The following is a 16,064-nucleotide window of genomic DNA, read 5'->3' as shown; positions in this document are numbered from 1 at the left end:
CACCTCGGCTGGGCTGCACACAAATAATTCAGTTTTATTTGAGGAGTTTTCAATGGAAAAAAAAACCCATAATAATTCTCCGGTGCACTAGATAGCGCTGTCTACCCAAATGTAAACACTACAGACATTTCCCCACCGGAAATAAATTGTCACAAACATGGCGTCTGGCAGCGGGGTTCGTATTTTTTTTCTACTGCGTTATTTCGTTTACACTCTAAATTGAGATTTGTTAATAACAAAGACTAATTCGCCTCTTTTTCCACGGTGTTGTCTGTGTTTAATTTGTCTCTTAGCTCGAGGCTCTAAATGCGCTCTGCCGCCAGCTAAAGAGCGTTAGTCCCCCAGCCCTATTACAAACACTTGTAATCGAAATCAAATTAAAACGTTGACTTTTCGCTTATAGATTCAATGTGTGGTTCATGGGCACAAGTATTATTTGGGCAGTTGGTAATTTAGTGTAGTACGTACCCGATTAGTCTTTTGTTCTCGACACTGCGCAGAAATTCATTTATTGCCACCATAAGTGTCATAATTAAATTATTTGTATGAAAGTAGCACAAACAAAAGGCGAATCGCAATGAATGACAATGGCCTACGAATGGGTAATTTGGGGGGCGGGTTCCCTGACACTCACACCGAGTGAATTCTTACGCTGCTCATCACATTGTACTGTACTGTACTGTACTGTACTGTACTGTACTGTACTGTACTGTACTGTACTGTACTGTACTGTACTGTACTGTACTGTACTGTACCGGTATGTAACCGACGCTCGTGATTCCCTTCTAGTTGAGTAAGAATGAATTCCGTCGGAAGTGGGACAAAGACGAGTATGAGAACCTTGCTCAGCGACGTCTCACCGAGGAGCGAGAAAAGGAAAGCAGAGATGGTGGGTTGTCATTTTCTTTCAACTAATTTGCAGATTATCTTGACATGTGCGGCATCACCCATGATTTTCATAATTGTACAAACTCATCACGCGTCTTAGGGAAAATTGCGCCACCCGTCAAGAGGGAGAATCTGCGTCACCGAGACTACAAAGTGGACCTGGAGTCCAAACTGGGGAAGACCATCGTTATCACCAAGACAACCCCTCAGGCTGAGATGGGCGGGTATGCGGAGTTCTATCACTTTGTTGAAGAATGCATTTTCGTCCTGCTCGCAGATGGAGACATAACGCGAAACATACGGAATTTCCCTCTTTCAGCTACTACTGCAATGTTTGCGACTGCGTGGTGAAAGACTCCATCAACTTCCTGGATCACATCAACGGCAAGAAACGTGAGTACTCTTTGCACACAGAGGTGGTAAAAGTACTCACTCTGTGATTGAGTACAAGTATGGACTCTTGGGGGGAAAAAAGAAAACTCATCTTCCAAGCAGTAGAAGATTTGATGAAACGAAATTGTCTGAGTCTATGTTTGTAAAGCGCTCTCATGCATATGCGCAGATCAGAGGAACCTGGGCATGTCTATGAGAGTGGAGCGGTCGTCCCTGGACCAGGTGAAAAAGCGCTTTGAGGTGAACAAGAAGAAACTGGAGGAGAAGCAGAAAGAGTACGACTTTGAGGAGCGCATGAAGGAGCTGCGAGAAGAGGTCAGGAGAGGAGGAAGAAGGGAATGAATTGCCGGGTGAACGAGTCTCCCACTTTCTCTGCGGTCAAGGCGCAACGTACGTGGGCTATGTTTGTGTTCAGGAGGAGAAGGCAAAGGCCTACAAGAAAGAGAAGTTGAAGGAGAGGAAGCGTCGGGCCGAGGACGATGGCGACTTTGAGGATGACGACGAAATGGCGGCCGTCATGGGTTTCTCGGGGTTCGGCTCTTCTAAAAAGAGTCACTGACGCCCAAGATACATCCCCGCTGCTGAATCGGCGCGCCTGACGATGCTGTCTCGGGAGGAGGGGACACCCGCCTGCCCGCCAAATCGACAACGATCATCCGAGCCTGCGTTACAGATGGCCGAGTTCGTCTTCTCCCGTCCGTTCACATTGCATTACAAGTTAAACGGACGCTCCGTTGAATGGGGAACAAACTTTGTTAATGTCAAGCAGGACATGTCATTCCAGCTCATTCTCACAGAAGTTGTATCTTCTCACAGTATTTTTAGATCATGCGAACATGAATGTCAGCCAATACAAAACTTTTAGGTTATGTCATGGAACTCTTATTTGCTGTATATTGGCAAATTTTCTTCTTTGATTGAAATAAACAAGATTTTTTTCCAAGTTAGTTTTGGAGCAAATGATATGAAACGGGAATACAGCGCTTTTCTTTTTGTCATGATTCAGTCTTTTGAGGTGCGCATGCTGCATTCAAGAAAAGCCCCAAACACAGTCATGAACAGCAACAGCCAAGATTCCACTAGATGGCGCCAAAGAAACACATTGATTGCTTTGGCCTAACTGGCAACTCTAGATTTTCAGCAAAGAACAAGAGATTTTTTTTGCAAATTTCTAACGGTTAACGACAACTAACAGTTGTCAAACGTGAAGTGGAATTCAGGCTACAAAACGTGTTAAAACTCCGTCAAGTCGAAATTTAAGTGTGTGTGTGGGGGGGGGGGGTTACAGAAGCAAGCTGCTGCTTGGCCTTCCCCGGTCCTCCCCTCTGCACAGTCACTTCCTCCGAGGTTAGGAAAGGAAGAGCAAGTGAGAGAGGCATTGACAAACACACCAAGCGGAGGAGACAGGAAGAACTAAGGAAGCCATCTTGGTTCCCCTTCGACACGTCAACGTGAAAGCCCGACAACGGTTTTGGGCCATTTTTCAGTTGAAGCAAATCATTGGGCTGGGTGAGACTGAACTTTAGCTTGTCGCAGAGGGCACGGCAGAAAAGAGGAAGCGCTGGAAGTCGATTGTGAGGCCTCAGCAAAGAAAACTTATCGCAAAGTCTCGAGTGGCAAAGGGGGGCACGTGAGATGAACTGCAGCCGGGCGCCGTCCCGCTCGGAGGTCGAGGACTGGAGCCCTCAGCAGCTGGCTGACTACCTGAGGAAGGTCAGGCTCACTTTTGTCAATTGCGACAAAGGGAAATCCAGCTGAAGCCCGTCTCAGATGAGTTTGGGCGGGAGGCCTGTTCGTGGCGGGAGCATCACTCGCGCTCGTTGCCTTTGTCGTTTTTGACTCAGCTTACGACGATCGTCAAATGTCTCCAGTTGGTCCGACATGCTGCGGCTCGCCCCCTTGTCTAGAACACACAAGAGGGCGCACACAACATTTTACAACTTTTTCTTCCTTTGCTTGCATCCTTTCAAATGTTTCTTTTTCCGAAAGGCTAGTTTTGGGAAGAGGCTCCATGCACGTGTGCCTATGTGTTGCAGATGAATTTGTCCGACTGTGATAGAACTGTGTTGAAGAACTCCATCAACGGAATGAGATTTGTGGTAAGTTTTGACGTAGACAGGGAGAGCCGCTACCCACCTTGACCCCTGCATCTGGATATTACTTTTTCGTTTTGGAAGAAAAAAAGAGACGCATCATTTTGTGTTTGCAGAACTTGAGTGAGAACGATCTGCAGAAATTCCCCAAACTTCACACACCGTAAGCCTTTTGAATAAATTGAAAACAATCGCAAAAGTTTCACTTGAGGTGGCAGCGCTTCACGCGCCTCCGGAGATTTGTATACCGGCCTTTGAAAAGTCAAATTTCTCATCCTTTGTGTGTCCTCCCAGAATTATTTCCAAGCTGAGCGCTGACATCGGCAAGAAGGAAGAAAAACGAGGCCCGTTTGGTAAAAGGTGGGTTCCTGTTTCAGTTCACGCATTAAAGACAAATAAGAGGTCGTCTCGTATGACTAAGACACCACCTTGCGTCTCAAACAAAAAACAACTTGACTTTTGTCTCATGAACGCTGCTAGCTTCACGCTAATATGCGCCGGAAAACGGCATCCATTGAATGATCGTGATGCACGAACTGGTTTATTCAGTTGACACTCTAGTCCAGGGGTCCCCAAACTTTTTCCTGTGAGGGCCACATAACCTTTCCCTTCTCTGATGGCGGGCCGGTGGCAGTTTGTAACAGAAAAAGTGTGACGATCGTAGGGGAGCTTAAAAAATTTATTGTTTTCCAGAAAGCCACACATAACCAAATAACGGTTATTTAATAACCCTTTCCAGGTTCTTTACAGAAAAAAAGTCAGGAAACAAATAACACTATTAATGAAATAAATAATAACTAAACCCTCTCTGAGTTCTTCACAGAAAAAACAGGAAATAAATAACTAAATAACTCTCTCTGGGTTCTTCATAGAAAAAAAACCATGGAACATTAACTTTCTGTTGTGCCATGCACAATCTTAACAGATAAAAGTTCAGCTCAGTTGTCAGAGCAGAACCTCTCTGACACGCAGTCTCTTAAAGTTCTTGTGTTCCTTCCTTATAATCCTTTTGTAGGTTCCAGTAGGCTTGTAGACACCGCTGTCTTTTTTGTTAAAGTTTGATAGTGCGTCATAGTCTGGAGTAAAATTTGTTGTGGCAATTCTTACGCGAGATCCGAGGTGTTGGTCCGTTTACCTCGATCTGTGACGGGTAGATGTTGACGTTCATGTGGCTGAACGTCACGTCGCGTACGTCGAGCCAAATTGGCTCTTTTAAACGCTCGGCACTGTGATCACCGTGCTTTTCCTTGGGCGACATTTTAACGGAAGGATTCCAGGGGAAGGTTTGTGGGTGGCTTAAGCGCAAAACTGCATCTGAAAGCTCAGCGCGCAAATTACAAGAATGCTGTCGTCACAGCCCACGCTCTAAATTCGGGACTGATACAAATAGAGCGCGAGTGCGCCATGTCCGTACACGCACTTGTGAGTGTGCGCCGAGCTTTCTGACACGGCTTCCGGTAGTAAATGCGCAGGCGAGCGCTTCCCCATCTACTGGGGAAACGCAGTCATTGCAGGCAAAATGACAAAAAAAAAAAGTTTAATACAATTTGTTCAGGGTTGGCGGGCCGGATTAAACGGTCCCGCGGGCCGTGTCCGGCCCGCGGGCCGTAGTTTGGTGACCCCTGCTCTAGTCCATCATTGTGTCATTTTGTTTGCAAATATCGTTTGAATAAACGATGCCAATTCACCGAATGTTCTTTCTCTCCACCGCAGACCCGTGATGCCGAAATGTCTTGAACCAGGTAAATGCTTTAAGCCGGACGATAACAGGCCGCGCCGCTATTTGTCCTGAAAATGTGAACAATTATCAGAGGTAAATCGTTCCCGCAATTTAGTCTTCTTCTATCTTTAATAGTTTGTGACGTGGAAGGTTCGAGCAACGACCTTTCTGTAAGTCGATGTTTCCGGCGGCCAGTCACCGATGACTCGCAGCTTATCTTTGGGTCACGTTTTGCGGCTCCAGGACGTTGACGGCAACGATTACGAGAGTCCCAACGGCGAGGACAGCGGCCATAGCGACTACGAGCAACCTGACGACAACGCGGTAGCGGCAGAGGCAGGGCATTACGGACTCCCCACCCCGGAGGCCGCAGAGAAGTTGGCGCGCATGCACCGTGGCGCCGTGCGCGACACCGAATATATTGGTTGCACTTGACATTTTTCACAATCCTGTCCGATGCCTTTTTGGTTCGCGTATGCGCTACGGCGGAAAGAAGCAGTTTCTTTAGCTTGAATGCGTCTCCTCCGCCCCGATGGCAGGTGGTAGGGATAATCGCGCATCGTCTAGGGGGGCGTCGCCTGCTGTTTGCCCCCGACCACCGGCGACGTCGCGCCCAGCGCTGTCACCTCGAGTCGTGAGTAAAATATTTGAACGTCAATATGACTTTAAGGTGCCTTTGACACGTACCCAAAAGCTGAGGATTTTCATCGAAGGCATGCTATTTCTAAGAATGAGATACGCGCTGTTTGAAATGCGGATGAGTAACACGGCGTCATGACAGGGTGGACGTTCATTTCAGGGCGTCGCGCAAAATGTTGCTGCCACTGGAAAGATGCACGTGATCAAAATGAGTCATTTGATTAAATAACCTGCCTCGGGGAGCAAAAGCGTGTTCAAAAGTGGCAGATATTGATTCTTGATATTTTTGGGGTGTTTGCGCAGCCGGTGGAGTCCAGCCAAGATCACTCACCCCACCCTCCTCAGCGAGCATCAGAGAAGTGTGAGTGGACACAACAAATCCCGTTAAATTTTGCAAGGTGTGGTTGGTACATCACGTTGTGATTTTTAGTGTTTCCGGGACCGCCGCAGATCTTCCGCAGCAATAAGCCGGGCCGAAGTTCCTCTTCCGTTGGCGGTACGGAGGATCTGAAAATACTGCACTAAAAAATATCAAAACGTGCAGAATCGTTCAAACAAAAGTTTAATGAAGCTAAAACAAAAGTGGATGAAAGTAACTTTTTTGGGGGTTGGTCTTGGCAGGTCCTGGTGTAGCAGAAAGGGTGAGTGTGCCGTGTCTTTTGCAGTCACTGAGCCAATCAATTAAAGGTTAAAAGGCTTGCTTGTATCTTTTGGCGGTGTGTTACAGCCGGGCGTCCCCTCCCAAAGGTAAGCGAGCAAATAAAGCGCTGCGCCGCCCTGAACGATTAGCATTTTCTTGGGTTTGCCCCTTGGCAGGCCTCCACCTCTGGCACTGCTTCCTTCCTCCGCGGCCTCTGCCAAGTTTCCCGTCAAGCCCCCTCCTTCCGGCAGGTAGGTCATTTGTTCGCCCCAAATGGCTAATTTGCTGGGTGAACATCTCATGACCTTTGGGCGATTTGTCGTTGCAGGGCTGATGGCGCCAGGGAGGTGAGTTCAATGTTGGCGCGCAGCGTGCGCGCCACAAGCATCTCACTTATTCCCCTCTTGTCTCCTTCTAGCATGCACACGCCAATGGTGAGAAAGGCTCAGTTGGAGAGCCGGACCATTTGGACCCAATCCTAAAAGCTGACTATTCTCTCGCAGCAGCTAGACTCAAGTCTTTCCCCGTCTTCCGTAACAGTCCGCTGCCCCGCCCCAATCCCACAGGCTACCACAGGGACAGGTAGAAATTCATGTGACGCCGCCGCCAGCTTGAGATTAAAGCCAATGAAGACGAGTGGGTTCTTTTTGTTATTTGACAGTTTGCCTTCTGGCTCCACTAGTGTGGGCTCGCTGCCTCTGACCGTCTCCTCCGGTAAGAAGCATTTTCAAACAAGTCATTGAATAACAATGAGAACACCATTTAGAATCTTGCCGGTCTGTGTGTTTTTTTCTAAAATGAATGACATTTTAACTGTTTGCTGAATGTCCTCATCTCGAGTTTTAAAGTCCCGCCACTTGTTTTCCAACAGCTCCCGATGTTGAGGGTTGGGACGATGATGAGTTTGTGAGTCCGATACTCAGTTGCCTGAAAAATGGACGGCAAGTCCACTCAAAACATATTTGAACGTATGTACGCGGCTCCAAATGCGCCTTCAGGATGATGAAGACGCCGAGTACGAGTATCCAAACGGCAGCGATGAGGATGCAGCGAGCGATGACGCGGCCGGCAATTATGAACCTCCTCCCGCGGAACCCCGGGAGGAGCCCGCTTGCAGGACCTTCGCTCCCCTCGCAGAAGGCCAGTACATCGGTAGGACGCTCGTCGCTGGTTTGGCCCCAAAATCATTGAAACAATGCTTCAGAGGAAGATTTCTGAGCTGCGTGTTAGGGTGGCTCGGACGAATGTACTATTTGTGTTAGCTCACCTCCCTCCCTTCAGATAAACAGGTGTCCTCCAGAAGTCCGCTGCCAGCAGTCGGTCTGGGTCTGCCGGTCTCTTTGCGTCCACCTCCGTCGCCCCGCTCGGTGAGACGTCTCAAAAACTCAGCAGTCGCTTTCAGCCTTGGGAGAATTTAGCAGTTAGCATCCCAGTGGTGGCTACCGTGTCATAAAAGCAATTTCGATTCTGCAGCCGGGAGAGCTGTCATTGGGCCGAGATCACTTGCCGCGGTGTGGTGGACAAGCGGTGCCGCTGCCACCGCCGCCGCCTGGAAAATGTGAGTAACCACAAGCGGCATCCCTTCCAATCTCACAAATCCGTGCTCTGTGTCTAGCGCTCGCAGGGCCACCGCAGATCTTCCGCAGCAACAAACCGGGCCGAAACTTGTCTCCCTTCAGAGGTATTGGGAAACAACAAGCTCTTGAAGACAACTTTCAAATAGTGAAGCTCCCCATTTGTCTCTAGGTCCCAACGCAGAAGAGAAGAGGGTGCGTGTGACACACAAGCGAAATAAGCGACGAATGTCGCAGCCTAGATGAAACCGACGCAAAGCAACGTTTGCAGTTTGGACATGGGGATCATTTCATTTGCAGCAGTTGACGCTTTTGTGGTCCTTTCTTAAAATCTCTATGTGTATGTTACAGCTGCCACTCCACTCCCAAAGGTAACAGACACACCTGAAAACAGCAAGTTCAGATGTGACGGGTGCGGCTGGCGAGTTGAGTCGTTGGTTGGAAACGTCTGACGGGCGGCTCACCTGGTGACGGCTTACCTGGTGACTTTGTGTTGACGAGCGTACTTGTCTTCAGGCCTCAGGCGGACGTCCTGGATACCCCCGCCAGGTCCAAAGCTCTCCCATTTGGCTTGGCCTCCATCAGCAGGAGCGATGACTCCTCCGTTGGGCCTCCTCCTCCCAGCAGGTGGCCTGGCCGCCTTCTGCTCAGCCCAAAAGAGTCCACTGTCAAATGACAATAGCATTTTTTGGGTGTTACAGGTTGGACGGAACGAGAGAGGTAAGTGCGGTTTTGACAAGGTAACACAATCGGGTGCTTTGTGAGCATTCTTTTGTCTTCTGTTGTCCTTGTAGCAAGCACACGGTGATGGTGAGAAACCTTCCGTCTATCTGATCAAGATTGGGGCTTTATGAGCATGATGACGAGACTAAAAGCATTCTCTTCTTTTCAGTGGCTAAACGCAACACATTTCCCCTCCATAAAAATCTGGCGCCCCGCCCGGCACCTCCTGGCCGCCTTGGAGACAGGTAGAAAGTCACTTCTATGAAAAGTCGACACAACCCTTTTCAAACACTGGGTTTCTTGAGACCCAATGAACTCGTTTAAGTTTTGAAACAAAGATGTAAACTCATGGGATTGCACAAGTCTGCACACCGTCATACGAGCGGGACGGTGTTCAGGGCACACTTGCCTTGGTTTGATGTTAAACAAAGTGCCTTTTCGTTTTTGTCATCTTACAGTTTGCCTTTTGGTGTCACTTCTGTTGGCTTAGTCTCTCATAACGTTTATCCAGGTAAGAAAACACTGTGACGTAATAAGATATTTACTCAAGAAAATGGCATTTCACTTTTTTGCGCGTTTGCTGGGACGACAACTAGAGGGCACCATTCCCTAGTGTGACATTTTATCACGGGCAATTAGTAGGGGTGTAAATCGCAGGTTTTGTCACGATACAATATCATATCGAAACAAAGAACTACGATACGATATTTGCCGATATCTTAAAGCCTGCTGCGATTCATTGACGATATATCACGATATAGTGCTCTACGATCGATATATATATTTTTTTTAATAAAAAATATAGAACAATATCCTGATTTATAACAATTCATACGCAAAATCAACAAGGTACTACAAACTCTTTATTTAGGAAATTACAAGAGTATTGTAGTATACAAACAAAGTGCTTATTTTAACACTGAACTTTGATGTTGTGTTTTTTCTTTAAATGTGCGGCGAGATTTGTGCTCCCTGAATATTTGATCACCGCATGGCAGGATTTACAAACAGCACGTGTCTTTTCCGTTGAGCCATCTTTTCTTTGGAATCCAAAGTGCTTCCAAACGAATGACTTGAAGCCTAAAGGGGAGCAAATTTCCTCGTCTTTTTGGACACTAGCCATAGCACCAGCCCAGGAGCCGCGTACTAGTTGTCGACTCCCCTTTCACGTGCCTGCTCTGCTCACAACACAACAACGCCACGCGCACTGCTCCCGGAAAGAGGAAGCAAGCAACAATGAACTGGATTTCAAAATAAAGTCGCGTCTAATGTCCGAGGTCAAACACGGCGATATAAATCGATGTTTACGTTTAGCATCGATGCCAATAAATCGTAGAGCATTATATCGATTAATCGATGTGTATCGATGAATCGTTGCACCCCTAGCAATTAGTATTTTCCGCATAAGTAAAGACTGCGTTGACTGATTAATCTTTGGCTGAATGTGTGTGCGTGGCCCATGCAGATAACAGGAGCAACTTTGTTGCCTCAGAGCTCTTTCATGCTCCACCGCAAAAAGCTAAACAGGTAACGCTTCAGATTACACAATCATCTATATCAGGAACGTTTTGGTCATGGCAATAGTTCAATCACAAGAAACAAATCAACTCTGTGCATGTACGCATAGGGAATGGACCCTTGCTGGTATGTTGGTAAAGTGACCAGGAGTCAAGCTGAAGGCTATTTGAAGCAAGTCGGCAAGGTAACGCACGCCCACAATAGCCATACTTAAGCCAAATAATACTGAAGACAAAAAAGATTTCTCGAGCCAACCGAGATTCACGTGCACTTGCTTGCATGTGCGCGTGCACGCAGGACGGAGCGTACCTCGTGCGGGACAGCTCACACCAGAAGAGCAACCAGCCATACACACTCATGGTGCTTCACCACAACAAAGTGTTCAATATACAGATCCGCCACCAGAACAATCAATTCCAGCTCGGAACTGGCCTCAAGGCCCAGGAGGTGAAGCCAATTTCACGCAGTTTTCATACTTTGTGAATTGTGACTCAAAGTGACGCCTGTGTGTGTGTGTGTGTGTGTGTGTGTGTGTGTGTGTGTGTGTGTGTGTGTGTGTGTGTGTGTGTGTGTAGTCCTTCCCCTCCGTCTGTGACATCATCAACTATCACTCCCGGTGTCATCTGCTCCTCATTGATGCCAAGAAACGGTGCTCGAGCCAGCAGAACCAGTGTCTGCTGTCAGAACCCGCAGGCATTTCCATGACCGGAACGCACTGAGACCCCACCATAACAGCACTTACAAGAATATATTCTTGATCCTCTACAAGGAGCTGAGACTGTTTGTAGTGTACACGCGACCATGTACAGGAAGTCAAAACGGGCAGCAACACAACAGCTTGTCGATTGAAGAAAAATGCGCCATAAACGTCTATTTTATTTCTGTACTACATACATTTGATAGAAAACAGCCAACAATATTCTAGAGTGCTATAATTCCTCATTAAAATAGACATGACAACAATTTTTGTTGTTTCTATGGGGGGGGGGGGGGGGGGCTGGATGAAATTAAAGGTAATGCCATGCATTTGAGTAGGGAAAGACAATTTGACATCACATGACAGAACAGCGCCCGGACCCCCATACATAGTCCCAGTCATCAGTTACAGCTCAGCCTGTCTTGTTTTATTCTGCGTCGGGTGTGGAATGGATGCAGTCGCCAACTGACGCACAGATGCGTGTCATTGGGGCTTAGGGATCCCCGAGACAAAAAAAAAAAGTCCCACTGGTGTCGCAGGTGTGATAAGAAAGCTGCGCGTCACTTTTGTCTGAGAGGTTACAGTCAGCGCTCGCTCCCGCATCAAAATGTTGCTCTCGCATCACGATCAGCATGCGCAATTTGATAGAAATCAAGGATTTGCACACGCACACAAAAAAACACATTAAAAGTAGGAGTGAGTTTGTGCGTGCGTGAGTCACATGATGAGCAGAGGATACTTGACAGCAAAAAATATGTGAATTACCAAAAAGTAAGAAGTCAAAGTACTTAGTGGCTTTGTCACATTTTTGTGACATATTGAAATCATTAAATCTGCATTTAACGATATATTAATGGCATTTAAACAAACCTAATGTGATGTTAAGCAGATGAGTAACGACTGAAATCGTAAAAAGAGATTCAATCAGTCATTGTCATCTGCCCCAGGGCAGGAATTCAAGCCGCCAACAGCCACTGCGTGTGTGTATGCGTGTGTGTGCGCCCGTGTAGTCGCAGCCAATCAGCTTGCATGTGGGCGGTACCTCAAAGTATAAGTGCAGATGCCGAGAGCCTGCGGACAGGTGTCGCGTGTGTTCATCACCATTGTCATGACATCCTTGGTGCCTCTTTGCCATCTCCCCCAGCAGGAGCTCCAGCCTCTGGCTTTGGATTCACACGACTTCAGCGTCTACAGTCCTCCGCCCGAGGCTTCTCAGCAGCGTGCCTCCGACCGGAGCTTGGCCGCGAGTCCAGAGAAGAGCGGCCTCATGTCGGAGCTGGCTTCTACGACTTCCAGAATGCCTTCCTAGCCGGCGGGCCCTGGTACTCGGTGGAAAACATGCTAAGTCTGGCCCGCCCGCCGTACTCCTACTCGGCCCTCATCGCCATGGCCATTCAGAGTGCGCCCTTGCAGCGGCTGACACTAAGCCAGATCTACCGCTACGTGTCCACGCACTTCCCCTTCTACAGCCGAAACAAGGCCGGTTGGCAGAACTCCATCCGGCACAACCTGTCGCTCAACGACTGCTTCCGGAAGGTTCCACGGGAGGACAACAATTCGGGTGAGTTTCCTGAGAAAGATATCGTGACCATGCCAGAGTGTCTTTGAGCAAGATCCTGAGCCTGTTGAACCCACTCCTAACCTTCATCTTTCTTGCCACAGGCAAAGGGAACTTCTGGACTCTGGACCCAAACTGCGATAAGATGTTTGAAAATGGCAACTTCTGCCGCAAGAGGAAGAGGAAAACCGACACGGCGACTTCCACCAAGAAACGAAGCAAGTCCTCGTCCTCTTGGCCCAAATGTCCCGGCGCCGAGTTTCCCGCCACGTCGGATCAGCATATCTCATCTCGGCCTCCCGAGTCCACGCGGGTCCCGGATGAGCCCTCGTTGCTTCCTCCTCAGGGGCTTGTCTCCTCACCAGGACCCGTGGTGCCGCAGCTGGACACCTGCAGCTCTTCTTCTCGTCATGCCTCCACTATGTTCGTCCCTTGTTCTCAGTCTGCCCCTACTCACTTCTTCCCGTCTCTGTATGCGGACTCGGAGACCGCATGCACGCCTCCGCTGGGGTTCCAGGAGGAGCGGCCGGCGGAGTTCGACTTCGTCCGGTCTCAACTCTTGGGCCACCTCATGAATGATCTGTCCCTTGACTCGCTGGTTCTCCACCAGGGACTCTGACGTCCACTTGACGCTTTGAAATATCCGTCACAGTGTGAATGACGCTATTTATTATCGGTGTTATTGATATTTTATAAGTTCAAAGTAGGGTTCAACGTTGGAATTAAAGCAAATACATCAAATTGTGTGTTTTCGAGTTCTTGGGATTACAGCGTCCAGAGCAAAAATTGCAACACTTACGTACATGCATCAGCAAAATGTAGCAAAGTTTCGTATGAAATAGATAATCTGACAAAGGCTACACTTGAATGGGGGCGGCGGAAACAAAGAAAAGAAAACACATTTGTATTTTTCATTCATTAAAAGTCACCTGGTCAATAGGGGTGTAACGATACATCGATACACATCGATTAATCAATATAATGCTCTACGATTTATTGGCATCGATGCTAAACGTAAACATTAGGGGTGTAACGATACATCGATATACATCAATTAATCGATATAATGCTCTACGATTTATTGGCATCGATGCTAAACGTAAACATCGATTTATATCGCCGTGTTTGACTTCGGACATTAGACGCGACTTTATTTTGAAATCCAGTTCATTGTTGCTTGCTTCCTCTTTCCGGGAGCAGGGAGCAGTGCGCGGCATTGTGTTGTGAGCAGAGCAGGCACGTGAAAGGGGAGTCGACAACTAGTACGCGGCTCCTGGGCTGGTGCTATGGCTAGTGTCTAAAAAGACGAGAAAATTTGCTCCCCTTTAGGCTTCAAGTCATTCGTTTGGAAGCACTTTGGATTCCAAAGAAAAGATGGCTCAACCGACAAGACACGTGCAGTTTGAAAATCCTGCCATGCGGTGATCAAATATTCAGGGAGCACAAATCTCGCCGCACATTTAAAGAAAAAACACGACATCAAAGTTCAGTGTTAAAATAAGCACTTTGTATTAGGGGTGTAACGATACATCGATACACATCGATTAATCGATATAATGCTCTACGATTTATTGGCATCGATGCTAAAGGTAAACATCGATTTATATCGCCGTGTTTGACCTCGGACATTAGACGCGACTTTATTTTGAAATCCAGTTCATTGTTGCTTGCTTCCTCTTTCCGGGAGCAGTGCGCCCGGCATTGTTGTGTTGTGAGCAGAGCACGCACGTGAAAGGGGAGGCGACAACTAGTACGCGGCTCCTGGGCTGGTGCTATGGCTAGTGTCCAAAAAGACGAGGAAATTTGCTCCCATTTAGGCTTTAAGTCATTCGTTTGGAAGCACTTTGGATTCCAAAGAAAAGATGGCTCAACGGACAAGACACATGCAGTTTGTAAATCCTGCCATGCGGTGATCAAATATTCAGGGAGCACAAATCTCGCCGCACATTTAAAGAAAAAACACGACATCAAAGTTCAGTGTTAAAGTAAGCAATTTGTATACTACAATACTCTTGTAATTTCCTAAATAAAGAGTTTGCAGTACCTTGTTGATTTTCCGTATGAATTGTTATAAATCAGGATATTGTTCTATATTTTTTATTAAAAAATATATATATATCGATTGTTAGGGTGGTGCTCACTCTAACTTATTTTGCAAGAACCACACTGGAGTCAAGTTAGTCATTTTAGACACCTGCAGGCGGAGAGTTCACTCGTTGCTGTGCTTACAGCGATGGTCGAATGAAGTCTGACTCAGGCCTCGTCAGGTGCTTATTTATTGAGAGAAACAGAGTGGGGTTGAAAGTGGGGGTGTGGGAACACACAGGTTGGGTGAGGCCGGGTCCCCTGCTGATCAAAGCATAGCAGGGGGCCTTTTACGACTTTCTGTAAACAAAGCAACTTTGATTGCTTCCTCTGCGTCTGGTCAATCAGTTGAAAAGATCTTAGCACTTTGGTCAACTACTTTTGTCTAGACAGGACAAACTAGTTAAATTATTACAGGTTATATTCCAACATAATCATACGATGAAGATATTCTGCAAACCCTAACATATCCCTCCTGTTTTATCATATGATTATGTCAACCTCGATCAATCAAACATAAGTAAGAAAATACAATGAAAGCAATAACTTCCAGTGAAGATGAGGTTTTTCCTCAATACTCCAGTCCAAATTGTGTGTGTAATTTAAAAAACCTGCGGCCAGATTAAATGCAGGAAAAGAGTTACACGGTCCCTCTGCCTTAGGCGACCAGAATGTTATCAATCAAGATAAAAATTGCTCGCGATTGTTCAGCCGTTGGGGGCTTGGCACGCCCACTGGTGGAGGGTGAGCACGATTCTCACCCCCTTCGCAGATCTGCTCCGTCCGGGGAGAATTCAGGAATGTCTGCTGCGTGGTAGTTGTCTTCAGTGGCTCAGGGTGGACTACCTGGCCACCAAGGGGGAAGAGGATTATTCTGCCTCTGTTTGTACTGGCTGATCTGGTTCCTTGCAGGAACCCTTCACTGGGACACACTGGGACAGACGACGAATCTCCTTTGCCGGCCAGCCGGACGGCATGTGAGATGCGCTCCACCAATTTATAGGGTCCAGTCGACGCAGGCTCCGTCCCCCTCCTTCTTGGGACCTTCAGCCAGAATGTTGGGGTGATCTGGACCTCGGTCTTTGCTTCCGTATCCGCAGCAGTTTGCTGACCAAATCCCGATCTGGATCCGCCACCGAAAGAACAGCAGCACGTCCGGAAAACAGCAAAAAACAGCACCTTTTCTGCAACCTTTGCATTAGTCATTCGAGATGTTTCTTCTGCTCCTTTTATCACTGTTTTGGTTGCCCTGGTTACAGAGGCGTTGCTACACCAAAGGGAGGGAAGAGTGTGTCTGTAGCAACGTTGATTAGCTAAGGAATGTAATGTGGTGTGAACTAGCACTTCATTGTCGGCCCGTGACCCCCGCAGAGTTTGTCCATCTGTTCTTCTCCAGTTGTTGGCCGAGTCGTCCACGAGTGAGATCAGATAACTTCAATTGCCGCTTTCCTGTGGAACAATGCAACTAGACCTTTGCTAGACTTTATCTACTTAGTAAATTAACACTCAATAACAATAAGTAACTTGTCCTAAACA

The 16,064-nt window shown here is 47.5% G+C and overlaps 3 protein-coding genes and 1 long non-coding RNA gene across 5 annotated transcripts; 3 read left to right on the top strand and 1 right to left on the bottom strand.

Annotated features, from left to right (window-relative positions):
* The first annotated feature begins 106 nt into the window (after positions 1-106).
* Positions 107-2,228, top strand: zmat2 (zinc finger, matrin-type 2). Its single transcript, XM_061299330.1, has 6 exons — positions 107-175; positions 790-889; positions 989-1,112; positions 1,208-1,281; positions 1,451-1,596; positions 1,697-2,228. Exons 1-6 carry the CDS (start codon positions 158-160, stop codon positions 1,838-1,840), a joined length of 606 nt encoding a protein of 201 aa, XP_061155314.1. The 5' UTR covers positions 107-157; the 3' UTR covers positions 1,841-2,228.
* Positions 2,229-2,776: 548 nt separating this feature from the next.
* LOC133168078 (uncharacterized) lies at positions 2,777-3,802 on the bottom strand. Its single transcript, XR_009718150.1, has 2 exons — positions 3,418-3,802; positions 2,777-3,184 (listed from the first exon to the last, which is right to left on the bottom strand). It is a non-coding gene; the product is annotated as an uncharacterized LOC133168078 (long non-coding RNA).
* Positions 2,860-11,151, top strand: lcp2a (lymphocyte cytosolic protein 2a). Of its 2 annotated transcripts, none has more exons than XM_061299328.1 (33): positions 2,860-2,994; positions 3,318-3,380; positions 3,491-3,537; positions 3,669-3,734; positions 5,088-5,116; positions 5,230-5,264; positions 5,338-5,518; positions 5,634-5,728; positions 6,037-6,094; positions 6,164-6,229; positions 6,355-6,374; positions 6,461-6,480; positions 6,550-6,624; positions 6,702-6,720; positions 6,792-6,807; positions 6,880-6,955; positions 7,035-7,087; positions 7,245-7,279; positions 7,372-7,525; positions 7,655-7,740; positions 7,847-7,931; positions 7,989-8,054; positions 8,120-8,142; positions 8,299-8,318; positions 8,464-8,574; positions 8,649-8,667; positions 8,742-8,757; positions 8,840-8,915; positions 9,129-9,181; positions 10,136-10,197; positions 10,298-10,372; positions 10,486-10,635; positions 10,764-11,151. In XM_061299328.1, the coding sequence occupies exons 1-33, from the start codon at positions 2,917-2,919 to the stop codon at positions 10,905-10,907; spliced, it is 2,172 nt and encodes a 723-aa protein (XP_061155312.1). In that variant the 5' UTR covers positions 2,860-2,916; the 3' UTR covers positions 10,908-11,151. The 2 variants fall into 2 exon arrangements, with proteins under 2 accessions (XP_061155312.1, XP_061155311.1); XM_061299327.1 differs by having other exon boundaries at positions 6,877-6,955.
* Positions 11,152-11,188: 37 nt separating this feature from the next.
* foxi3a (forkhead box I3a) lies at positions 11,189-13,184 on the top strand. The gene is made up of 2 exons (XM_061299329.1): positions 11,189-12,446; positions 12,548-13,184. The coding sequence occupies exons 1-2, from the start codon at positions 11,915-11,917 to the stop codon at positions 13,060-13,062; spliced, it is 1,047 nt and encodes a 348-aa protein (XP_061155313.1). The 5' UTR covers positions 11,189-11,914; the 3' UTR covers positions 13,063-13,184.
* Positions 13,185-16,064: the final 2,880 nt, after the last annotated feature.

Source organism: Syngnathus typhle, linkage group LG15 (genome assembly GCF_033458585.1).
Source record: "Syngnathus typhle isolate RoL2023-S1 ecotype Sweden linkage group LG15, RoL_Styp_1.0, whole genome shotgun sequence".
Classification (NCBI taxonomy): domain Eukaryota; kingdom Metazoa; phylum Chordata; class Actinopteri; order Syngnathiformes; family Syngnathidae; genus Syngnathus; species Syngnathus typhle.
This window is presented reverse-complemented; position numbering and strand designations above follow the sequence as displayed.

Excerpts from the sequence above, each read along its gene's own strand:
- foxi3a (XM_061299329.1), top strand. The coding sequence starts at position 11,915 with ATGTGGGCGGTACCTCAAAGTATAAGTGCAGATGCCGAGAGCCTGCGG. Across the intron at positions 12,447-12,547 it reads ACGGGAGGACAACAATTCGG|GCAAAGGGAACTTCTGGACT; the intron begins GTGAGTTTCCTG and ends TTCTTGCCACAG.
- lcp2a (XM_061299327.1), top strand. The coding sequence starts at position 2,917 with ATGAACTGCAGCCGGGCGCCGTCCCGCTCGGAGGTCGAGGACTGGAGC. Across the intron at positions 8,055-8,119 it reads AAACTTGTCTCCCTTCAGAG|GTCCCAACGCAGAAGAGAAG; the intron begins GTATTGGGAAAC and ends ATTTGTCTCTAG. Across the intron at positions 10,198-10,297 it reads CACCGCAAAAAGCTAAACAG|GGAATGGACCCTTGCTGGTA; the intron begins GTAACGCTTCAG and ends ATGTACGCATAG.
- zmat2 (XM_061299330.1), top strand. Across the intron at positions 1,113-1,207 it reads CCTCAGGCTGAGATGGGCGG|CTACTACTGCAATGTTTGCG; the intron begins GTATGCGGAGTT and ends TCCCTCTTTCAG. Across the intron at positions 1,282-1,450 it reads TCACATCAACGGCAAGAAAC|ATCAGAGGAACCTGGGCATG; the intron begins GTGAGTACTCTT and ends GCATATGCGCAG.